We start from the raw sequence: 26,972 nt of genomic DNA, 5'->3' as shown, positions 1-26,972 counted from the left end.
TAGAATCTTACTAAGAAAGGTGGGTTATTTGGAAGCTGTGCCTTTATAAAACCATAAAGCCCCTAAATCCCCCTGAATCTCAGACTGACAACATTTGACATTTCCTGGCTGAACACAAGTACTTGACTTTCTTCACTAACTGCAAAGTAACAGTTCACTGTAGGGTACAGGGGTTCCATAAAGCTACAGAGTCTTTGAAATCGTTTTCCTTTGGAATATAATGACATTTTAAAAATCTCTTAACTTCTGTTATGTTTTCTGTTAATATTATCCAAAAAAACTGAGAAGAGGGCAGAAATAAGTTCTTCATAAATTCTTTGGCAACAGATTATGAACTGTGACACAATTTTATGTTAGCAGGATTTTGCCAATTAAATTGTCTCTCTTGCTTATCTGTCAGAAAGTATATTTTCAAATGTACATTTCTGACAACTTCTTCACTTCTACCTGTCACTGGGAATCTAATGGCCTCAATTCTCAGAAGAAATTATTGGAGGAAAAATGTGATAGAGAAGAGCAGTGTTAACACAGTATTAAAGGAAACATCTTCTTTAATAGTTTCAATAATAGATAAGAAAGTGGAATTAGAGAGGAAGATAAATATTTTCCCTATTGGTTTATAATATCTAATCTTTGGAATTTTATGAGTGAAACATTTTTAATTTGAAATACAGCAAACCAGTAAGTACAATACATTAATAACTGTGATAACTATAATTATTCCAAATCAACTAATTCATAAAGTCATGATTTCAAAACAATGCTTTTGGAGTTGTTCATCCCATGTATATGGTGTATTAAATGCACAGAATACAGAGAAGACACAGTCTGATTACCTTCCGGACAGTCATCACTTTAATAGCCATGAATGAACCAGTCTTTTCATGGAGTTCCTGAAATAAAGGAAATTGATAAAGAAATGACAAATGTTTAGATACCAAGAAACTTAAAAAGTAGAATGTATTATAGTTAAATAAAGCCCAGGACATGGTATGTTATAAAATATGTATATGTGTTTAGAGCAAATGTAAGTATGTTGTTAACATTTAAATAAATCCGAAGGACGTCGCTGAAAATAAAACAAGTGTTATAAGTATCTTAGATTCATGTGCTTATATTAAGCTGTAGACATAATAAATCATATAGTTATTGTTTATTCAATATAATTAATAATCTTGATTTGTGTCCCACCAAAGAATCCAAAGAAAAAGTGCAAACTTTCATTTGAAGAAAACAGAAATGAAGACATTTTACTCTACATTTTTTGACCTACATCTATGTGGTACTGTGCAAAAATAGCTTCCTATTGAATTTCTTTACATATACAGTCTGATCATATGTAAGAACATGCATAATTAATTCAACAGACTCAACTTTTTAATATGATTTGAATCATAGGAACCACAAAACCTATGAAATAATTTCTTGAAGATTTATTTTCTTAGTAGAATCACAATAATTTCTAATAATATCATTTTAGCCTAAATGCAAATAACAGATTTATAATAATATTGTTATGAATATATAGTTTTTCTTAAATTACAGCTTATTCTGTGGCAGCTAATTTTCAAAAATATTTAATTCTATAATAGAAAAATTCCTCTCCAGTGTTACAATGAGTAAGGTAAGTCAAATGCCTTATATGATAGCTCTCTAGCAGAAAATTATTCTTGGATTACGCTAGGTTGAACAGTATTCTCACAAATTTCATGTTCACCTTGTACTCCAGATTGTGACCTTATTTGGTCATATCTGCATTTCTCTGTAGGCACAATGAACTACAACTTTCCTTTCATTGATTGTAAAAGGGTTATTCGTGGGTCAAACTGCTATTCTGTTCATGTTACCATTCCATGCAATATAAAGCAATGGGCAGACTAGAAAAGATACTAATCAAACATACCCTGCAAATTTGAACGCCATCCCTACCAGACTTATGAGCACACATTAGTGAGGTAATTGAATGTCATTAAGTGCTAGTACTCATGGGCTAAAGAATCCGTTTTCTAGTATCCTCTCAACCAGTGATATGGATGCTCATTGCAAAATTGCACAGCTTTGTTGTAGGCCAATTCTCTCCTAATGTCGAGTTTCAAGAAGTTACTCAGTGTTCCTAAAGGAAAAGTGGCATCTTAGAATCATGTAATAGGTTAAGACACAACCATTACAAGCTTTCCTAGATGGCTGGTATATACAAAAATGCATAGTTATAAATTGCTACTATTAAGACATTTCAGAGTCCTCCCATGTACACTATTTTTTCCTTCATTAATTTATTAACTATACATTCTGGTAGGAATTTCCCCTCCCTCCTCTCCTCCCAGTCTCTCCCTCTTACCTCCTATGTCCCCCCTTTCTTCTCAGAGAAAGGGAGACCACCCATGGTTATCAACCTGCCTTGGCATATATCAATTAAACTAGGTGTAGCTTCTTCTAGTGAGGCTAGACATGGCAGCCCAGTTACGGGAAAGAGATCCAGAGGTAAGCAATAGAGTCAGAATCAGCCCCTGCTCTTGCTGTTAGAGGTCCCACACAAGGACCAAGCTATACATCTGTTACATATGGTACACGGATATTTTTAACACGTATTATGAAATAATTTTAAACTCAGACAATAGTTTCAAAAATAGTGCAGAGTCCCTATGTATACATATTACATGACCACGGTATTATAATAATAAATAATATTGGCATGGTATTTCTTTAAGCTATTTTACAGTTTGTTTATGATTTTAGTGGTCAACCATTTTGTATAATGTACCTCAGCTTATGTTTGTTGATGCTTTCTTGTAATTACTCTGAGGTTACTCACTTGCAGGGAAAGAACAAATTAATGAAAGGTCCTTTCATCACAAATATCACATACAACTCAACAATTATGATGTATTGACCTTGCCCACTTAATGTCAGACCTGTGGATTTCCTCCATTATCAAGTCCTTGTCGTATTGTAATTATTTGGGAGTGACTGACATTAGTTTTGAAGAAGCTTGCTGTTATACTTGACTAGCTAGTTAGAGAACCTAGAAGGCACCTTTCAGAAATAAACTGATTGTTCAGTAGTGCCATCTTGTGGTTTGTTGATTATGTGCAAGCTGCTTTCTGATAAGGGCTGAAGGCTCTGCTAATAGTGAGAATAATGTGCAATGTGGGTTTTAGTGTGGCCTTTTCTTTTTCACATACAATTTGTGTTTTGTGCAAAATTAAGGTGAATTTTTCTGTAATTACATGTAAACATGTAGAAAGTACTAAGAAAGTAGAAAGGTTTTGTGCTCTAATGTAATTAGAACTGTCACTGGTGCTACTGAATCCTGAAAGGCCTAAAACTATAAATTAGATTTTGTTGTTCACTTTCCTTATAGAAATATCAGCACTATACAGAAACTACTGCTTGCACTGGAGTAATACTATCTCTTAGAATATAAAAGACTCAAAAAGTACAAGAAAGATAAACTGCCTGGAGTCACACGTTTCAAGATGTGTATACCTATAACAGTTAGGGAAAAGAAAATTCAAAGACGTGTTACTGATATAGTTTTGAATCTCTAATTGAATTGGTTAAAGGGTTCAAAACCGTGAATACACACTAGCATCAAAAGACATAAAGAATGCCTAAATAACCATCCTAACAAATTACAATGCCTTCACAATTAAATTTTTTTTTTCTTTTCACAGACCTACTTGAAATAACTCAGAAGAAAACATAAATCCTGCAATGTGCTAATTTCAACTTCGCAAAGATTTGTGTTCACTTTTTAAGTGGAAAGAAAAATTTTTATTCTGAAATAAGTATCTTTATGTGTAAGTATAAATACTTTCAGAAACAACAAGCAAGTGAACCAAGTCTCAGAGTACTGAGTCACTATAAAAATATAAATACTATGTATACCTATACATTGAAAAATAAGAATCCTAAGAATAAGTATCATCTATTATATATTCTTAAATTCAAGTCTCTGATGGAGGTGAAGACCCGATAGTTTAGTTCTACAATTAGGTTTAGCTGTTGAGGGGGTAAGATATTTTTAGGTCTAGATGGATGTTTTAAGTTGATAATGACAAGATGGTAGATATTGATTTACATTCAGAATTTTAGACTCGCCAAGGTAAGAGAGATGTTTTCTTCAAGGCTCCCAAATACAAATAGCCAAAACACTATGAATGTAACATTTATATAATTCCTACTTGTTTTGTGGTCCTTCTTGCTGTATGTAATATATTGTATATATGCATAATAATATAAATGAATATGTAAAAAATTAATAAGATCCAAACCTGTTGATACATTTAAATTGTTATGTAAATTTAAGATTTGTGTTCTTAATTAATTTAGGTAATCAAATAAGCAGCATTATTTGGGTTGCTTCCTCCAGGAAAAGCAGAGTTCATTACTGTTCTGTTGGTTTTCATTAGCTTGATAATTAGCACCAGCATTTTGAATGTATCTTATTCACAGAAAAATGCCAAATACCTCGAAGTTTAATATGGATCACATGCAAACACATATAATGTACACTTATGTAAATGCACATAATAATTCTTTAATTGAAGACTGGACCTTACTATGCAGAAAAAAGAAGGTGAGCTCATGAACACAATGTGGAGGGTTACAAGAAGCCCTGCACTACTACTTAGTAACCAGCCCCCTTCAATACTTGGGGAAGTGCTCTGAACATAATAAAATAAACCTAGCTTAAACACTTAGGGTCCGGAAGCAACGGTAACTGACGTAACTAGAAATGCATGCATTATCACCTGACACTTACTTTAGCCTTCTTAGCATCTAACTGACCAAGAAGTCAGCCACCTTTCTGAGCCCATGTTTCCTTCCTGTTGGCACAGAGCTTTTCAATAAGTTTTCTGTCGTTTTATTTTGTGATGGGGTTGCTCAGGTGAAGATGAATGGCTCGTCAAGTTATTTGCTGATTTCCATTAGAATACTTGGGACACCTTCATGAAAGAGGTACACATGTCCACTGGAACATGAAAATGCCACAGCATTTGAAAAGACTGGGGATTAAATGGTGGTCTCAAACAGACAGATGTCACAGGGAAGTGCTACCAGGCAATGTGAAGTAGAACACTCAACCACTAAACACAAAAATATTAGGAAATGGGGGAATGGCTATGCAGCAGAAAAATGAAAACAGAATGTCAGAGCACCTGCTTTCGTCCTATCAGAAATATCAGTGGAAAAAAAGAAAATCTTGCTGAAAAGGAGAGAGAAGACAAGATATCACCAAGAAATATGCCATTAGCTGTGTACTTTATGACTGGCTTTTGTTAGCTAATAGTCTGATGCAAACCTCAAAATTTGTAAGGCACTGAAAAATCGGCATTGAATTGCAGTAATGATCAATTTCTTGGGGATTATACATTTAAAACCATAACAAATGATTTAAAATAGCAGTTGTGACAGCTGTGTTTGTAAAATCCATCATTCTGCAACAGTTAATTACTATGTTTCCCCCTAGAAAGAATATAGGATAGTTCTTGATGGCCTTGTAATTTTCATTAGGCAATTTTTTATATCATGTAGTTAAAGAAATTGTTGTGGAAAAATTGCCTTTTCTTCAGCCATTCATTCAGAGTCTCTCCAGTCATTTATTTTGCTTTTAGTTGGCAAACTGAAACCACATAATCTCCTCGGCATTCTTTCTTTTCAATTGGCTTTGTGGTAGACAAAGACCACTCGGCTACTTGCGACACTCATGTCCATTCTATGACTGTGTGGCTTGCTTCTCGGTCACGTGATTTTGTCCTTCATCATCCATTTCGGTCCCTAGCAAAAGATTCGACTGATCCTTGACGTCCCATTCCCCCCAGCCCTACCCCGGACAGCCATAAGAAGTATCTAGGAGTACTTGTGGATACAACTTGCCTAACAAAATAGTTTTTAACAACAGATTGATACAGAAATATAAAAGCAAGTGACCGGTTGAGGGCTTTCAAAGGTCAGCAAGTTATAGCCTTACTTCTAAGTATGTCCTCCCATTCACTATCCTTTCAGACTGATTATAAGGGTACTATTTCTTACATGGATGTCTTCTCATGTTGCTTTCCTTCTTCTCCTTCCATCATCACAAACCAGCTCAAAAAGCCCACAATAAAAGATGTGTTCAGACTAATCAGTGCTTGCTGGCGTGATTAAAATCGGGAATGATACACTGAGGAGAGAAGGTGAGAACTGAGGACATATATGATATACCAATCACTCACCAAGAAGGAAGTGTAGTATATTGGGAAAGAAAGAAGAATTTATGGGATTCAAGTTTGGATTTTCTTAAAATAAGTTTTAAGAAACTCAGATATGCATATATTAGATAGATGATAATTAATACATGACAAAATTATCAAGTCTCACCTGTGTTCACTCCCACACAGTCTACTCTACTGAATAAACACACACTGTGATCATTCCATTAGATTGAAGAGCTGCCAATGCATGATCTATTACTCAATATTTGCATGAACATCTCATTGCTACAGAGGTTTTTGACAGTCATGTGTATCAGGATTGGAGAAGTCCTCCTAGGCACGATCTCGTTCTCTCCTTTCCTCCTTCCCACACCCTCTTAAAGAAAACACTTGAAGAATAGGCAGATACACGTAACTGTGGCTACAAGCAGATGTAGCCTGAAACTGAAGAAATGCTATTTTAGCCTTGGGGCCTCCGGATTTAAGACTTTTATACTCAAACTAGTACAACTTTCACAGCAAGGTAAAGCGTGAGGATAAAAGAGAATCCTCTTTCTGTTAAGAATGCTAACAGTTTGTTTTAAGACATGATAAATATTGCTCATCAAACAGTTGTTACTTACAGGCCACTGCAAATATATGTCATATCATCGCATAAAATAAGGGTAAGTTTGCACTCCAGTTACTTAAGTAAAAGAGATCTAAGTTATACTTCTTGTGTCTGATACCTCATACATTCCTTTTACCTGATGAGTCATTTACCTAGCCATCTACCACTAGATGACAGCTATCTAAAGGGAAATTTCATTTTTATTTAAGTTTAGGGTTACAGGCATTCAGCAAATGTGTGCAGGGCTAAACCAACTTACACTATGATTCTGAGAAGGAAGGGGATGGGCCGAGTGATGGTCAGGACACAAGATAATTTTATGCCATACAAATTAAGAGAAACTTTAGAGAGGTTGTAATGCCTAATGAGCCCTATAATATGCTGAGATTTCCAGACAACGCCTGTTGAAAGCTGCAGTGTTGCATGGTACTCCAGGAACCCAAAAGCATTAATTATCGGTAGGTGAATTTCCCTTCTTCAACCCTGTAATCATCTCTTGTGGTCCCACTGTGAGGCCACTCACAGTTCCATGCAATTCTCTTCGGTAAGAAAGCCTCAAGGCTAGGAAAGATATGTGCTCGTCCATGTCAGGGGGCAGGGGCCTATTAAGTAAGCAGTGCCAAGGCTCTTGGTCTGTCAGGTGTTCTGGACCAATGCTCATCCATGCTACTACATTGACACCCTCCCTAAATATCTGCAACATATACATTTTGTGGATCTATCAACTTCAGAGGCGTCAAGTATTGAGAGCACCAAGTATTCTCTTTAGCAGCAAACCATCCAATTACACAAAACTTGGCTAGCTGAAGTGAATGGATTCATACTGAAGCAGGTTTTGTACGTGAAAAGCTACAGAAGCACATGAATAGCCAGACAGACTAATGTTTTTCCTCTTCCAAAAATCTGGGACAGTCATGGCCATGCTTACTAGAGCTGTGAAGGAGTCGGGAGAGGGCCTTCGTGGTTTCGGTGGCTTTGTAGCTTAGGATCTGCCCTGTAATTTGAGGCTTATACAGCAGCTTCAACTGGCTTTTATTACCCTTGTTATTACTCCTGCAGGGAAAAATAGGTCAAAATATGAAGTAACATCATTTGCAAATGGAGCTGCTCTCTCTGACACTACAGCACTCAGAACAGCAAATTGCAGAAAATGGACAATAAAGTTCAAAATTCTTGGCCAGAAATATATGGATATTGGCTAGTAGGTAACTAAGAGGTGCCCTCAATGGCCTGCTCCATGATAAGCCAAGTCTAGAGGTGACAAAAATACAAAACCATTGAAGTTCACTCTTACAAGTATGTGGCATCATAAAACCTTCAGTGCTGGCCATTAATACACATTTAAAGCCATAGCCTGCAGAGATGAAAAGCTAGCTCAGAGGCTAAGAACACTAGCTGCTCCTTCAGAGGACCTGAGCGTTGCTTCTAGCACTCGTATCAGGTGGCTGACAATCATCTGTAACTCGAGCTCCAGTGTACTAACTATTGGCATCTGTATATACATGGCATACACACACCTGTGTGCTTGTGTGTGCACACATGTGTGCATGCATGCACACACACACCTTAAAAATTGTCACAGTCTATGATCTAGAATGTCATATGATAAGGAAAACTATCTATGGCATACATGAGACTACGGCCCACACTGTCTTAAATCTACAGAGCACAATTCGAAGCATCAGCATTTAAAGTACAGTGAAAACATGATAAATTAACAGATAACTACACCGCTCTCTGTGTGTATGTTTTTTAGCCCATGACAATATTTTTTCCTTAGAAGCACCATACTTTACAAAAATAAGATGGAATTTAGGTACCAGAAGCCACTTTTTCACATCTCTTCCTTTCTCTTCTGTTACTATTTTTTCTCATTGTCACAGAGTTGTTACTTTTTTTTTTTTAACTAAGATATGTTTGGATTCAAGCATGGGACAGTATGTCAGGGCATGGGCAAGGGCAAAAAAACAAATCTTTTATAAGCAAACAGGTTCTAACACAGAATGGATAATGCTTCATCACAATGTCACAATGTTTTAATATAAACTGCTTTCTTTATGCAATGCATGAATCAGTTAACACTCACACAAAAATGTATTCCATCTGTTCTGACAGATGTGAGGGGCAGTGTCTCCAATTCTATCAAGCAGCATAACTAGTGAGAGAGAAGCATTGGAACAGCTGGTTGATGGGTGAGGAAAGGGGCGCAACAACCAGAAGGAACAGCCCTGCATTTAAATCTATCCACCCAAAAGGAGCTTCTTAACTCTCCCAGGTCTACCAATAGAAGTTTAAGCACAAAAGTACTGGGTATGAATCTAAAGTGCACAGGGTGTTTATGACTTAAAAAAAAGGTTTCATCTGAGGCATGGAACATATTTTATTTAAGGGTACTCATAACAAGAAAATCACTGAGGAAAAGTTTATTAAATTTATTAAGGCAATCTGGAAAAGTAAGGTAATTTGAGAGATTAAAACAGTCATCTAAAGGAGACATGCATTTATATAAAAATAGTCTTGAAATAAAAGTATCATGGGAACACGTAGAGTACCACTTTGCTTTTTTCAACAATTTAGCTTTTTTCTTTCCTACTTCAAACTGTTTCATAATTCTTCCTACTGTACTTCCCCTGCTAATCCCCAAATTTGTTAATTCACACAGCCAGTGACAGGATTAACAACAGATCTAAAGCACAGTCCAAAAATCCTTTTCTATTCTGGTGTTGTATTTTTAGTCTTTAAAATTGTTTCTGTATTTTTTTTAAGTATTGGTATTACCTTTAAACTACACAGCAAGCCAGATAGGTAATGTATAATCTAATGGTGCCAAAATTTGAATAAAACCATTTTTACAAGTATATTAAGAAAGGTAAATGTAAGTAAATTATAACTGATTTAGTAATACTTTATCCAGGCCTTTGGCAAATATTTCTGAGTTATGCTGTGAATTTGTTATTATTTGATATGCATTAAATGTCACAAACAAAAAGTAATATTGGATTAGATAAGCATCTCAGGTAAAGTGCTTTTGAGTTTATATTCAAGTAGTCATTTGCCTCCAAATTATAGACACAGGCATGTGTTTCATTACTGAATACATCATAAAGATATTGTTGCATTTTATCATTGCCTTCTAAATATTATTGAATTTAACCAGAGTGTGTTCTGTACAGTATGGAGTCCATGAAATGTAATATTTTCTTTATACTTAAGCACATAATCTGGTTTTCAAAGTTTCTATGTGCCTGAAAATAATGGTTATTCTTTACTTGTTAGTAGCAGAATACATCACAGTTCAAAGAGATCACATGTCCTAATTCTATCCTTAGCAATTCTTTCAACTTCATCTATAAAAAAGACTTTCATTGTAACGCTGGATATACTGCATTAGTATCTCCTTGTAACTTTACTAATTTAACGACCCTTATTAGGACATACTCTCCATTCCTTTGCAAGCAAACAAATTTTTATATATTAATGTTCAAACAATAAACATTAAAATTTATCTACAATTTAAGCCTCTTATTTCTTACAGAAATACATGTGAACCAAGAAAGCAAATCCACTTGAGACTTCACAACAATACCTTCTGAGTTTTTCTTAAAATAAATAAATAAATAAATGCACCTGACTGTCATTGTTATAAAGCTGAAACACCTAGAATACTCACAAAGCTAAGAATTCTTTGAGACTAACTTTTTTGGGGGAAATACGACTAGTGTTTTTTTTTTCATGGACTGCCTCCCCACCCCTGCAATACCATAGATTTTGCCACAGGCATGCTGATAAGGCTGCAAGCCCAATTATTTTCCTCCTTAAACAAATCTTCACCAGATACAGAAATGGAGCTAGAGCCTTACAAAGAAAGGTGGCAAAGTTAGTGTGGATAATTTTACTTCAGTACTCTGATTATTTCTTATTAATATACCAAACCCATTAGATTCTGGGACAAATTACAGCTTTCACACAAACTGCAATGCATCAAGTTTCATCACTTGTGTGAGCTTAAGCATTTGCTGTATACCTTAAGAACTACTGGAACATGCTGCAGTATTTCTACTTCAAGGGGACAATTAAAAACAAACAACCAAACAAACTAACTCTCCATCTGGGGTTTAACATGGAAGTATTTTGTCTCCAAGGGTCTCTGTTGGCATCAGAGTCATGAGTCACTGTCAGCATTGCAGTTTAGAGCTTGTTCTTCCTGTCATGTACTGTGTACCTTTATTTCATTGTGAACTATGACAAGTTGAAGGACATCTACATCCTTCATGGGGAAATAGCTGAAAAACGGAGCTCAAGGGCCTCCTTAATGACTCTTTTCTGGCAAAAATAAATCTTCTCAGACAGTGTCTCTACATCCCTACTCTCATCCCACAGTCCGAGGCAATGACTTAGATACATTGTTGTATTGTTACCTTGCTTTAGTAGAACCCTTGGAAAAATGTTTCCTTATGCAGCTGCAAAGGAAGACAACAAGCAATTTCAAGACGGGAGGTGAGGAGGCGGCCGGAAAACATCTCAGGAGAAACAGAGTGCTCTCTAAGAAAGGGAAGGGGCCTCTGACTTGGCAAATTTAGGACTCTTCAATTGTCGAATAGAATTGGGAGAAAGGGATGCAGAGAGGGGAAAAAAGGAAAAAGAGAGGAGTAAAGTGGACAGCCAGGAAACCTATGGAAGTGGCTCTTTTGCTTCCAAGTTTATCTACTATTTTTAGCAAAAATCTAGATTCTCTAAATGACTCAATTTTATTCTACTAAATTAATTCTGTCCCGACCAAGTCTTCTTTTATAGAAAGTCAACCAGAAACTAATTGTTTTATTTTAGCGAGCTTAACCACCAACTTGAGGTAGCACATTTATTCATTGGCTGAAGAGAAGACTTAGCTGTTAAAGGCTAGGCTCACAATCGAAAACTTAAGAAAATATAAATATAAATATATGTGTGCCTCACTTTATACATTTATGTTCATTTAATTTGCACACTTTGAACATTAAAATTGTCTCTGCCACCAGGTAAAACAAATGGTGATTTTTCTCTAAGCCTTTGATGTCTTTGTATAACTGTTGCACAGGATGGTTTCAGATATTCCATGTCAATATTTTATTTTAATTTTAAAGGATCTAGGAACTTGAAGTTCAAGTACCTGAGAATTTCTCTAAGAAACAGACTGACTTAATTTGCAAAACTGCCAAGTCATAACTGGACCATGGCCTGTAGAAGTCTCAAGGTCTCCTCCAGGTTTACGAGGTTACTAAATATGATATTCTGTACTATATGCTAAATGATATTTTTTTGCATTTTATTTAGATTTCTGATTATTAACTAACACTGAGAATGGTGGGATCTTTCCTATTGTATTGATAATTGTATGTTCTCTCCTTCAATGAATAAATTAAATTCACACTATCTCTGAAGTATATAATCTTAATAGAATGGCAATAATATAGAAAATATTTAAAATACATATTTACATCTCCACACAAATGACACGTGCATTCAGCCTGTGTATGAGGGAAACCTTAAAAGATCATCTTCTTGCAAAAAATGGCCTATGTATTCATGACCAAATTGACTTCAACAGTAAAAGTGACTAGCAAATGCTTTCACATAGGTCTTGTTTATATAATTCATATACATTACTAAATACGATGGTGAGAAATAACACTGTGAAAAAAGTCAGGCCCAAAAGTAAAGTCACCCAGATAGAAGTCTGAGATTGCAAGGCACTGTCCTTCACCAGAAAAAAAAAATGTAAAAAGTGAGACTTTCCTGAATAGAGTTCACCTCAGCCAATTACCATTAAAGGTGAAGAATGTGATACTGGCTAAAATAACTGAACTGACAGAATCATTCTAAGAATGTTCGTAGGTGCTACACTAAGAGGAGAAAGCGTCCAATGTTCACTTTGAAGACCGTTTCTGGTACTGAGAAGGCCTTGGCTGCTGCTACAACTACAAGAAGCCGATAAAAATGATATAGGTTTACTTAAAAGTATGAAGTAGTTTAACTAAACAGACCACGTCCCCTGGATGGGGAGGCCTGGTGGCACTCAGAGGAAGGATAGCAGGCTACCAAGAAGAGACTTGATACCCTATGAGCATATACAGGGGGAGGATGTCCCCCTCAGTCACAGTCATAGGGGAGGGGAATAATGGGAAAGTGGGAGGGAGGGAGGAATGGGAGGATACAAGAGATGGAATAACAATTGAGATGTAATATGAATAAATTAATAAAACATTTTTAAAAAACTCTAATTTTGAAAGTGGCATGTGTATGTATGTTTGCTCAATTAACTCGAGTCTGAAGTGTTGCGTGTCTGAATAGAGGGTGCTGCAACTGAACTCTTTCCCCCCAATAGCAGTCAATAAAACCAATACCCCTTAACTTTTGTAACTTTAGCATCCTTATAATAATATCTGGTGTCTTCACAGTGATACCTTTTTCATGATTTTTTTTTGCAATGATTTGGCTGAAATTTCATAGAAGTTCTCTATTATACCATTCCACGAAGTTCCTAATTTTCCTTGTCTAGCAACTAACAATATTAATCCCTCCCAGGGCCTATCCCAAAAATGAATGGGGTATTTTTAATGGTAAGATTCTTTACTTTAAAAAAAAAACTATTCACCATACAGTAGGCTTAAACACAAAGTATAAGCTTGCTAGGTACTATATAGTGGCACTTGCCACAAATATATGGCTTACTAGAAATTAGCTTAACAAATTTGCTGAAAAGCATTAAAGACACCATAAATATAGCACTCCATACCCTGGTTATCACATCTGCCTCTAATTGTGTTCATCATAAGTGTTGGCTTAGGAAAGTTAAAGTCACAGATATATCCATTTTGGAGCCAAACTTTTCTCCATATAGTTTGTTTGTACATCAAATGATCCATATCCTGGTACCAAAATATTGTCATTCATTGCTATTTTTGGAAATACATCTTTAGAAAATCTCAGTCAAAGGAAAATCATGAAGAAGAAAGTATGTCTGAGATTTTAAAATATACTTTCTCTTCCTTTTACATACAGGTGACGACTTTCCTGTACTTGTTTTGTGAGATGTCTTATGATTAGGTTTAATTAGTGCAGGGTAATTATCTGGCTTCCTTTTCTTTTCCTGTCTGAAATTTTAGTGGCTAATCAGCGAGAAAATCTTGGATTTTAAAGAAGACACCAAAGATGACATTTATATATTTTTCTAAACTAGCTCCTGATTAAATCCAAATTCTCAGTTAAACAGCTGTAGAGAAAAAATAATTTATTTTAACAAAGACTCAATTACATTTTCTTTCTGGTTGTTGCTGGTGAGGTTTTGTCTTGTTTTGTTTTGTTTGTTTTGAGACAGAGTTTCAGTACATGGCTCAAGCTAGCCTGAAACTAACTATGATAGCTTCATTCTGACAGCCACACTGCCTTAGCCTTCAAATAGTAGTATTCCAAGTGTCAATGACCACATCTGGCCATATTTATATTCAGTGTTAAAAGCCACTTTCTTGAGTATAAAATTCTTTTGACAATTATTTGACAGCAAGTAAGCCCACTTTGTATGTTATTATCTCATTTTGTATGGATGCCAAATGTCTAAACCAAATCCATATCAAGCATAATTACTAGCACTAACAATTACACAAAATAAGTTTAAAATCTTTATGCTTAACAGTGGTTTTTTTTTAACAACAGCAGCAGAAGAAGACAATGGAAATGGTCAAAATATTTTTAAAAAAATACAAAAATGTAATTCCACTTCTTTCTACCCTATACAGACAGTATCTCAAAATGAACTACCTAAACACAAAAGAAAAGCTAAAAATACAGTAGAAGAAAGTTTGTTTTTTAACTATGACCTTCAAAGACCAAAGAAGTAAGATAAACATAAATTAAACTTATAAACACTAGGCTATAAGGCTGCGGAGAAAGAGGCAAAAGGATTCAAAGTTCAGGTATATCTCTGGCTACATAGTGCGTCTCAAAAACTAAAGTGTAAAGACAATTCACAGACGACGAGAAGATAGTTATGCATCTTCTCAGGCACTTGCATTGACAAAACATTTCAGTATATTATTGAAGTAAGATACACAAGAGGTCAATATGCCCGTGAAAAAGAACTCAAAATTATTGGTCATTAGGAAATGCAAACGTTTTGATTTCCTCTTTATTGGTTACCTTGTCGGTGAAACAGGAGTTAACTCTTCCATAGAGGGCTGTTTTAGAAATTAGAAAGAAAAAAATAAATAGAAAAAGTAGCCTTGTGCTTGTCACATAGTAAGCACTAATCCTTGAAAAACCACTCAGAACTACTTCATTCAATGCAAAGTAGTAAGCTTGAGCCTCAAAGAGAAATCAAGTCAAGGACTTGACTCAAGAGCAAGAAGTATTTCAAAATTACCATCAACTATTTTTACTTTCTGTATGAAAAGGGATCCCCAACCATTGGTCTTCCCCTCAAAACTTAAATGCATTGTGCCACATGTCCACAGAAATACTACAGATTGTGGTACAAATTGTTTTGCTTGTGTGTCCCTAAGTGAACATAGTAAAGCAGAAGATACCAAAGCACTTTAAAATATATGGGATTGGCTATATAAAACGATTTGTAAAGTCACTGAAATAAGTGTACTCAGCACTGGAAAGGCTTTTCTGAAAGGTACTTATAGGTACTCCTTGTATATATCAAGGGCATCCAAGTTCAACAGAGAATCTCCTTGGCCTTAGTTCTTATTATTTCCCTTTCATAATCATAATTTTTAAACCACGATTTGTATTTTGTGTATGCTTGTGTTATTCTTAGGAAGATAAATTCAGGTCTGTAAAACATAATTAAGAAAATTACAAAAATGTATTAATCATTCACATTTTGCACTGATGGAATCAATGACACAGGGTTTTCTCCTTTGCCTATATGAAAAAGACCCATTTGAGCAAGCCAATGTAGAAAAGCAAGAAAGTAAAAGATTCAGATTCAGAAGACAGTGCTTATTCATCTTAGCTACAATCTATTCTTCTGAGCCGAATCCTCAAAATGATGGGTGCTTCTCATTGATTCACTTCTCTTCTTTCCCTACTAGCATTAGAACAAATCACCAGAAATGAAATAAAACAGCCTTTATAACTATAAAACTGATAAAGCTTTTTTTTCCCTCACTGCTCAAATTGTCCTGGGTCAATGCGATTCTAATTTTTGCAACCTGATACATCATCTTCACCAGGTGGCTCCATCTTGACCCAGTCACTGTTATAGGCAAACAGATGTTTCTCAAATTTCACATGACATTATCCATTCCACCTGTTTTGTGACAGATGATTTACTTTCTGAAACTTAAACAGTTCTAGTCCCCCCATCACCCTGCAAATCATTTCACTTCAACAGAGAACTGCCTTAGCTTAATGAGATTCTAACCCAACCCCTTCAGTTTATACACATGTAAACAAACTACAGAAAACAAAAGTAACCTCAATGATGTCACGTGGACAAGGTATGTTACCGGCCAAACATTAAACTATGCTTGTGGGATCTCAGTGTCAATTGTTTTCCCTATCAATTTTTATCTCTTATTTTTGTGAAGTAGGTCTTTCTACGCCATCCAAGAGGGCCTTAAACTCCTAGGCCTAAGCAATGCACTTTCCAAGCTTTCTTGTTTGTTACCCGAGAAAGGATGTGACTGCTATCATGATTGGTCTTACATGTTTACATTTTTAGCATTTTGATTGTCTACCCTTAACTCATCTATACATCTGTCTCATGTATTCATTTTTGTATTTTCTTTAATTTTTCAGAACTTCATATATGAGTAAATCATTTCTCCTCCATCTTTTCCCTCCAACTCCTTCTGTGTTCTCACACCTCTTCCTAAAAATTTGTGATCTTTTATTCTTTATTTTTGTTACATAAATATATATGCACAAATGAGTTTATAATTATAGCCAGTTTAACCCTTTTAGCGTCGCTTGTATGCACATATGATTAAGGCAGACAACTGCAATTGGATAACCTACACAGGGACTTGTCCCTGGAGAAGAATGGCTCTCCCTCTTCCTCTGTCAGTAGCCATTAATTGTCTGTAGCTCTAGGACTCGGGCATTGTATGGTTTCCCCATCTATATTGATATGTCAACTGGAATTATCATATTTCAGTTCTAGTTTAGGCAACTGTATCAGTGAGCTTTCATAGATACAATTTCCCTGTCATATAGAGAAGATAATATCTCACAGCAAATCCCCCAGTTGTCTGACTCTTCTGCAAGATCTCCTGTAACTTACTGTCCTTTAACCCCTTATCTTCCTGCCTTTACCACCCAAGTACTGGGATTACATATGTATGTCACATGCCTTGCTCCATGATGCAAAATAATTGTAAAAGATTACTGAGTTATAATCTGGATAAGCTTATTAAAGGATAATCTACATTCATAAATTTTGCCCATGTTAGTGTACATTTTTATGAGTTTTAAGAAATACATGTAATTGTCTCACCAGTACCACATATTATATACATACACATGCGTTACAATATTGCAGTTCTGATAATGGATTTATTAGTTAATCGAATTTTCTGTTATACTAAATCTTTAGCTTAATAGAGGGACAGTCAAAAACATTTTCTTGTCCCGTATTTGTTGAAAGCTTTCTAATATGTCAGAGTTCATTTGATGGTGAGGAGCAGAGAGGAGAAGAGGGGAAGGGAGAAGAGACAAAGGGCTTGCCTAACAAACAGGAGCAATAGGGACAAACAAAAAAGACAGGAGAAGAGAGAGAGGAGAGGCGTACAAGCAGTAGAGGTGGGGGATGAGGTAGGTAGCACCAAGAATGTGGCTTGTTCACATATTTTGAAATGTCAGTCTTGTCTATTGATAATATGCAGCTAAATATGTGCCTGGGTAATGTGTGCCTGGATATCCGCAAATACCTGGAAGTAGTTTTTAAACTTACTTTGCTGTAGTTCTACTAGTTTTGTTAAGTTATTTGTGTAATAAAACACGTACGCCCAGCCAATCACAAATCCTTCTGATTGGGCTTAATTAATAAAAATTTCACTAAAAGCAATTAGCTCTTTTTTTCTGAAGAAACAGCAGTTTTCTGTAAATTGATATGTCATCAGTGTTTTAATCTGCTGTATAATGCTGCTTTTGCCAATGTTCGATGGCATATATGAAAGTGGCCTCATAAAATTATAATATCGCTAAGGTGTGTGTGTGTGTGCGTGTGTCTGTGCATATGTATGTATAAATCATGGAAGTTCTAACCTTGGAGTTCTAGCATATAGAATATGTGAAGTTCTAACATGGAAGCTGTTCACTAAAGGCTTTTCTCTTAGAATGTATCACCATCATTTGCTGATGCCTGATTGAAGCTATTCATCTGTTCCCTTAGAATGCCAGAAAGCCTGCCTGCCTGCCAGCCTGCCTGCCTGCCTGCCTGCCTGCCTGCCTGCCTATCTATCTATCTATCTATCTATCTATCTATCTATCTACCTATCTATCTATCTATCTATCTACCTATCTATCTATCTATTCTGTTCTATTATATTCTAGCTCATGATTATCTTAGATTCTTAGAATGATTTTTCTATTCTCCTACTTTTGTTTCTCACGTCTCACCTTCATATTGTACATATTGCTATCATAAATTGTTTCAAACCCCCTGACAAACAGCAAGAATTGAATATTTCAGTTGTTTACATCCAGCTGCTTGATAGCTGGCTATGAGGAGCTTTTAGAAACACAGGATCTGTATGAAGCTTTTGCTTCTTAGCCAATTGCCTGTACTTTTAGAGGATTAAAACACCAACCAAAGATACAGAGCAACACAGTTTTCCTTTTTATTACTGGCTTAAGATAGTATACAAAGTAACTGGTTTCATTATAGCAGTTTCATACATTCTTTTGTCTTATTTTTCCCACATCCCTCTCTACCACCCTGCTCTCCTATTGCTGGTCTCTTTCACTCTTTAATAGCCCCTCTCTCTGCATTCATTGCAAATGTACTCCATTATCCTCTTTCTTTTTCTGTCCTCTAATTTAAGATCTATTTTCCAGAGACTAGAATAGAACAACAAACTAATGACTGCTTTAGAAAGGAAATAAACACTTAAAGTCCCTTTAGTATGTTTAATATGATGCTATATGGTCCCCCAATTTTTCAGCATCAAAGTCATTAGATTCAACTAACAAAGCCAACAACAAACATTCTGGTGGCTCATTACATAATACATTAGTTCTTAAAACTGCTATGTAAATAAGCTCACTTACATCGCACAACTACTTGATAGACTAAGTCATATCATTATACCCACTTTGCAGTTGAGGAAAGTGTAGCTCATGGCCAAGTGCCAGAGCCAATTCATGAATCAAAAATCTGACTCCATAGATCAACTTATCAACCATTATGTAACACTTCATTTCACCATATGTTTACATAATTATATTAGTTAAGTTTCTTTACTGATCCCACGTGTATTTGATTCCTTGTATACGAAAATTGAGTCTTTTATCACTTAAGTGGTCCCATGTTCCCTATTCCTTTTCCTAAACAGACAGTACTGTAGCAATGACTTCTGAGATTATTCTATCTCATTCTTTTACCAAAATTAGAATAGCTTGTAGTATAGTGAGCATTGATGTTTTTCTGTTATTTTTGATTCCATGAATATTCTTCAACAACTAGTATGTGCATGTCCAAAGCTATTACATGCAAATATTTTCAAATATCAAGATTTTTGGAATATAGTGTTTCCTTGTAAGTACTGAAATCCAATCCCTGAGAGAACTTAAGAACCTTTATGACATGGCACATTCATTTAAATTATTATATATGTACCAGTATATAGTGAATCTAGATTCAGTCAACTTGGTTGAATATTAGGAGAAACGTAAGTGACATATGCTAGAATATGTAAGGGCTAGTAGTTTCTGTGACTCAAATGAATATGTTTCATCTGAAGCTCATTAACTAAATATTATATTCATGTGGATTACAGATGTTAATATTGCCTCAGTTTCTTGCTAGGAATATATAAAACTTCATCAGTAGCTTGAGGTTATGCATCTTGAATGATATATTCAGCCAGTGTAAGCTAACTAAGAATTAATTTAGCCAAACACTTGGTTTAACAAACATTCTTTCTCTCTTATTACCTTTACTCTTAAATGAAGTCACAAGTTGACTGGAATGATGGATGAATACATTTGACAAGAAAATAACAAAAGCCTTCAAATTATCTCCAAATTATCTCTTTGTAAATCTTACCGTGAGAGCTTATAGCTTTTTCTATCACCACTGTCAACTTCTGCCCTTTCTAAAAAACTCTGCCCAGGTTTCCAGATCTGAAAGGTCTGCAGAAACATTTAGTACATTCTAAGCCATCATCACAGAGAAATTTACTGCAGAATGCTGCTACACTCCTCCAAACCAGTGCATTAAGCTGCCATCACTAACTTGCCAAGAAAGAACTTTGTGAAGACTGTCCCAAAATGCTACTCGACTGTGTATTAAGATGTAAGGAACAAATTGCTTAAGTTTCCAATTCACTAACAGAATACATATGCCATGCAGAGAAAAGTAACTAATTCTATAATCAAAACCAGGGCTGCATGTATTTCTAAAATTCTAGGGATTTGTGGGAGCAGGAAAGTCAGGGTGTTTGCTTTTATCCATGCCCAAAGACATACTTTCATGCTTTATAATTTATTTTTATTGTGAAGGAAAGTCTTAAATTTCTTCATCAAATCTATATGTTCTAAGAACTTAACCTGGAAATTTTTATGCTTTGACCAGGGGCGAAATTTTGCCTAGCTCATCGTTTTCTTTTGATTTCTCAAAGTAAAAAGAAGACAATTCATTTTCCCTTTCGTGAAATGTTAGAACATCTCAATGATGATAAACATTTTGTTTTCTAACTCTATCTTTGCATATGTTAGTTTGAGTCTCTCTGGTCTCTGTCTCCCCCCCCCCCCCCCCCCGTGTGTGTGTGTGTGTGTGTGCGCGCGCGCGCGCGCGTGCGTGTGTGTGGTTGAGTATGTGTGTTTCACATATTCATGAGATTGGGAATGAGATTAGGTAAATTTTGCCTAATGATCCTTAAACTCCAAGAAGAATGTGCTTTTCTTCTGTTTAGTAGCTGATTCTAACTCAAGGCTATGCGTACAATGGAAGGAAAAATAGCAACCTAAAAGATGGAGTACAACTAAAAAATATTTTTCAGCAGTGACTCTCCACTAGATGCTAGCCCAGAATGAAATCATCATCTGTTAAAACAAGCTTCCTGCTTCACCCAGTTGGCAATCCCAACTGTTTGTCTCAATATTACTAAAATGGACCAAGACTTCTGCATTTCTAACAAGGTTCTGGATGAAGCTGATGCGGTTGGTGATCCAGTAGCCTGACTTTGAGAATGACAACATAAAAGAGATTACTATATTCAAGTAGAATCTACTAAGTAACCACTCCACAGGTCATAAATTAAAAGCTGAAAGGATGACAAGGATAGGCACTAAATGTTCAGACTTAGCCAGAAGAGAAGGTTCAGAAACACAAGTGAATACCTACTTGTAATTCTATTAGATGGAGGATAGATTCCCAAGCAGGGTATTAAACAGGGTATTTTAAAAAACCCCACAACAAAAAACAAAAAACAAAAAAAGGAAAGACACTGTATTCCTCTTCCTTTACCATTTTGGCTGTTAAAATTTTGGGTTTTCATAGAAGTTTCACCAGAATTCCAGTAAATCCAAAGTGACTAGATTTTAATTTTGCCTTTATTATCTGCCAAGACTTTAGCACTGGCTTCTGGGCATCCCTTAAAAAAGTGGTCCACATGCCACTTAAACTAGCTTCCTTAATTGAAAACATTGGTGATGCTTTAGGGAATAGATGTCTAACATCGGAAGGGAGGAGTAAGAACAAGAGTTCATGAGTCTGGCTTGCTTTAAATCCTGCTGCTTAGATTTGATATGTGCTTTAATCGTCCTTTTACATGGCCAAATATGAAAACGAAAAAGTATTAAAGTCCAAGGCTCAACTTAACTGACCAAAAACCAACTGGATGATCCAAGAATGGATTAATCAAAACCACATTTTAAAGTGAACATAGTCTCTGAATTATATGTACTCTGAAGACATCTAGACAAGTAGGCTTCATTGATAATTGGAAGGAGATTTAAAAGGGGATGGAAAAAGCCATGGTTACCAATGTCAGAAGTCTGCCAACTCTATTTAATTCCACTAACACAACCCTACCATTTCCTCTTCATCAGCTCATTTAAAGCCACCTAATCTACATGCCTATCTGCTGTCTTCTCTGTCCTTCATCGTAAGTCCTTAGCATGTGACCACTTCAAATTTTCACTATGTCAAAGAGACCTCGTGATAGATGAGCCAAAGGTCCATTCTCCTTTCCACCAGAAAACCTAAAAGGCCTCCTAACTCTAGATGAGGTTCAGGTAAGCAAATAAAATACTGTGTGCAAAGAGATTGAGAAAGTTGTTTCTCCCTTGACTTAATGCAGTCTGTTTCCCTGAACTGACAAATAAATTTAAACAGTTGCTTTGAATATACAGTGCTTGTTGTCTCTTCTCTGAATTGGTCAGATCAATCAGCTGTTTAGTACTCAAGCTTAAGGGGTAGGATTAAGTTCTTCAGTCATTCTCTTTTTGTTGCTTTGCATTTAAATGAACTAGGGTCAGTGGAGGGTCACTCTAAGTAAAGAGACTGGAGCCTGTAAGAGTGAGAGAACCAGGCTCCCTCCATCAAGGGCAATTGGATAACCTCTGGCAAAGTGTATTTTGCCTTCATCCCCCACCCCTCCCACATAGCCCCTTAAGGCTCTTTCCTTTTACAGAGGTGCTACATCTGGCTTTGCTTTTCTTGGGAGCAAGTCTCCTTGTTACGAAATTCTCCCTCTTAACTCTCACACAAGCATCAGAAATAATTTACCTGCCATGGACTTCATTTCCCTTGGGATTAAGTCGAGAATTAATCTCATGCATTAAACTGTTAATCAGTGGCTTAATGCACTTCTTCATTTCTAAAATGCACATGAAAAGGTGACTTCTGGTCTGAAGACCTAAAGTGCCTGACTGTCTGATAATGCGAGTTTGGAGGAATGCAGCAAGCTGTTCTGTGGGAAATAATTTTGGTCTATCTTTCCAGCAAATCATAACATATTGAGCCAAATCTCTATGTTCTCAAAACTGATGTTTGAACTTTCTAGCTTCTGGATAAATCATTATGCCCTCCTTGAGAGTTTTAGTTCACATTTCAACTGTAATGGAGCATTAGTTCCCAACAGAAATATTTTCATGTAGACTTTGGGGGCATGAGTTTGGGCAAATGATTCCTCTGGAGGATTTTTGGTGTGCACTCCACTTTAGGAACTTGTGCAGTATACACACACACACACACACACACACACACACACACACACACACTGTGTGTAATACTTCACTGCAGGGATCCAAGGCCTGTGACTGACTCTGCTTATAACACTGCTCAGTTTCTTAGTTCAAATCAAGAATGAAATAGTGAAATATAGTCCATTTACATCATGCATTCTCCCCTTACTACTGCCGCCTAATCCTGGGCACATCTGGCATTAGCAATGTAAGTAGATATTTTAAAACAAGGCAGGTCAGACTACCCTACTTTCATATGATCATCACCACTGAATAAGCCTAGGACAAATTACCTAAAATTTTACATAATAATACATAACATATGGAAATAAACGTGGTGGAAAATGGTTGTAGAAAGCCAAGAACAAATTTCCTTCCCACATCTTCAGATTCTTCTAAAAAAAATCTGAAGAAATTCATGGCAGTCAACGTTTTTCGCTGCTATAAGCAGTGGTAGTATCTAAATAGAAATGGGTCAGGGGAGAAGATAAAAAACAAAGGAACATATCAAAGGAAAGATGGAAAAACAGATGATTCTTTTTTTTCATCTTTGAATTGTGGTGAATATCAGTAAGATTAACTTGCATAAATTGATTAATTTTGTTTACTCATCGCTATTACTCAAAAGATCTCGGAGAAACATTCAAACCAGACCTAATAGGTCAAGAAATATGCTTCCCTGGCATAGTAACCAAAGCTAGTACTATCAGCCTGCATTCTAATTTTAATGATTGACAGTCTTTTACAGAAGCAGGGGGAAAGAGAGACTTTTTGCCTTTAGCTCTCTAAAAAGAAGTAGGATACTTAGTCACTGCTGCTTTGAATAAGTGTAAGTTAGCAAAGGGTGGGAACATGGTTTTTCTATAAAGCACAAGGATTTACATCCTTACTTAATTGACCTTAAGCATGGACCTTCCCGGCTGAGGGCTTGAGGTTTTATTTCTAAATAGTAGACCTACAGTGTCTAGGGAGTCCTTTCCACTCTGACCTGGAGTAGAGTTTGATTCTTCCCATCTACTTTAGCTTTCAGAGTGGTCATTTTTTATTTTATTTTTGAGATAACAATATAATTATATTACTGCTTCTTTCCCTTTCCTCTCTCCAACTCCTCCCTCCCATATACCCCTCTTGCTCTTCCTCAAATTCATGACTTATTTTTTCATTAGTTGTTATATGCATACACACACAGACACACAGAGTCTTAAACACAATCTGTACTGTCTATAAACTGTTACTTGTATGTTTGTTTTGGTGGCTTTAGTACTGGATAAGCGTTTGCTGTACTCTTCCCTGGGGAAGAGTACTTCTCCCATTCTGAGCATTCTTTAGTTGCCTGTAGCTCTAAAATAAGCTTGGTATTAAAGGAAAAAAATCCCTTGATGATTTCTCCATCCTCAGTGATAGCATTGGTTAAAACCTTTTGCAAGTTCTTTCAGGGCTAATGACAACTACACTACATAGTAAATTTCCTTGTTCCCATTGTTTTGTAAAACTGGGCCTAAAGGAGGGTAAGTGACCCACCTGCTGGCTATTCCACTCAAGAAGCCATAAAACTCAATTAAATGCAGAACTGTGTGATACCAAAGCCTGTGCTCCCACTGGGGCATGGGGGACTAGAATAAATTTGATTATAGGAAGATGAGCCAAAATAAGTGTTTGCATTCATTTTTGTTAGCAACATAGAATTTAATTCATGAAACAGTTATTTTTCCTTTGAACCTGTATAGTGCAATAGCAATAGCATGTCTAATTTATTTCTACTCTGTTCTGGTTCGTTTCAAAACACATTATGCACTAGACACTTTGCTGTCAAAATGTTTTACATAAAATTTATAAATTGATTCTTTAGAAAAAAAGCTTGTTCTTTGTGACAAATTTAATCCTTAAATATTGACCATTCAGAACAAGCATGTGATAAACAGCTAAGTAATTTCTCACATAGCTCTCCATGTTTCCCATAAAATATACCGTGTAATTTGCCTTCATCAAGTGACCAAAAAAGATAATTCTCTAATTCTTCATCTTTATTGGGAAGACCCAGATCTTTGAGACTTGCCAAAATTAAAAAGGAAAGACTCGTACAGAGGCTGAGAGTTGTATACACGGTAGCCTCATCATAAACACCTTCTGGGAGGCCAATGCAGACCCTGCCTTTTGTGTTGTCACTCACCTGTCAAGTAGGAAGAGGCTCCCCTTTTGTATTTAACAAGTGTCTGATAATTTTAACACTGCATAGCTAAAAGTGAGGGATTCTGTATGCCAAAGAAATCTTGTTTCAAACCTGGCTTAGCAACTTACTGTATGGCTTTAGGTGAGTTCTTTCATTTTACTCCCCCAGTTTCGTAGAGAAACTAAGAAGAACATTTAAAGGACTGAAATAGTGGCTCAGTGCTGCCAAGTCTAAGGATTTCATTCAGTCCCCACCTGGTGGAAGGAGAGAAGCTAATCCAGCAGGCCTTCCTCTGATTTCCACCTGGGTAACAAACACACACACACACACAAACACACACACACACACACACACACACACACACACACACACACACCATCACCACCACCGCAACAACAACACAGTAAAAAACAATTAACATTTATAAAACTACTTCATGGGGTTAGTATGAAAAAGTATGGGCTGGAGAGATGGCTCGGAGGTTAAAGGCACTGACTGCTATTCTGGAGGTCCTGAGTTCAAATCTCAGAAACCACATGGTGGCTCACAACCATCTATAATGTGATCTGATGCCCTCTTCTGGCCTGAAGGTGTCACAAGCAGGCAGAGCACTGTATACATAATAATAAATAAATCTTTAAAAGGAAAAAAAAGTAAATGATTTAATTCCCACAAAGAATATAGTAAGCAATTAAGGCTACTCTGATTTTTATTTTGTGAAAATCAAATTTATTTCATCTACATATTACATTGATGAACTCTCTCAACTTTTAAATTAAGAACTAATTTTTTTTTAATGAGCCACTAGAAAGAGAACTGAAGCCGGGCGTGGTGGCGCATGCCTTTAATCCCAGCACTCGGGAGGCAGAAGCAGGCGGATCGCTGTGAGTTCGAGGCCAGCCTGGTCTACAAAGTGAGTCCAGGATGGCCAAGGCTACACACAGAGAAACCCTGTCTCGAAAAACCAAAAAAAAAAAAAAAAAAAAAAAAAAAAAAAAAAAGAGAACTGGTGGTGGCAGAAGGACCAGAAAATGTTCCTGAGATAATGACACTGCCCAGGGTTCTGTTCTCTTCCTACTGGGTTTCAGCAATTCCCACCTGCTGTAAGTAGCAATGCCACAGCAACTGCAGACCTCCTTTTGAAATCTCCATAAGATCTGCAGGTACACTATTTTTCTGGAGACTCTCAGTCACACTTGAGGAAGCATCTCTGACCATGCTGATAGAATTTTGAAAGGCATGATATAATGGCTAGAATCAAGCAGCTTGGCTACTAGTTTACCTCCATTCCATATTATATACAAATTGATGGCATTTTATATATGTTTTAAGTTAAAGGTCCCAGTACCATATGTGGACCAAGAGTTATTTGTCGCAATGCAAAGAAACGGGCTGCATCCGGTTGAGTGTCAAACTACACTAGTCTTTCTGTGCCTAGTCTGCCTGGTCTCTGTCATAGAGATCTTTCAGCAGAAGACCAATCAACATTATTGATTTATATTTGTTGCAATAGAACTAAGAGATTGGACCCATGTCAGGTACAATTAAGCTTGACCAAGATCAATGAGTTCACCAGTCCAGAGCCAGTCTACTTGTACAG

General features: G+C 36.2%; 1 protein-coding gene across 1 annotated transcript in view; it reads right to left on the bottom strand.

Annotated features, from left to right (window-relative positions):
- The window catches only part of Nrk (Nik related kinase), an 81,630-nt gene extending 55,040 nt beyond the window's left edge, over positions 1–26,590 (bottom strand). The window contains 2 exon segments of the mRNA XM_051141859.1: positions 837–893; positions 26,471–26,590. Coding sequence (XP_050997816.1) covers positions 837–893; positions 26,471–26,590 — 177 coding nt within the window.
- Positions 26,591–26,972: the final 382 nt, after the last annotated feature.

This window comes from Acomys russatus, chromosome X (genome assembly GCF_903995435.1).
Source record: "Acomys russatus chromosome X, mAcoRus1.1, whole genome shotgun sequence".
Lineage (NCBI taxonomy): Eukaryota > Metazoa > Chordata > Mammalia > Rodentia > Muridae > Acomys > Acomys russatus.
This window is presented reverse-complemented; position numbering and strand designations above follow the sequence as displayed.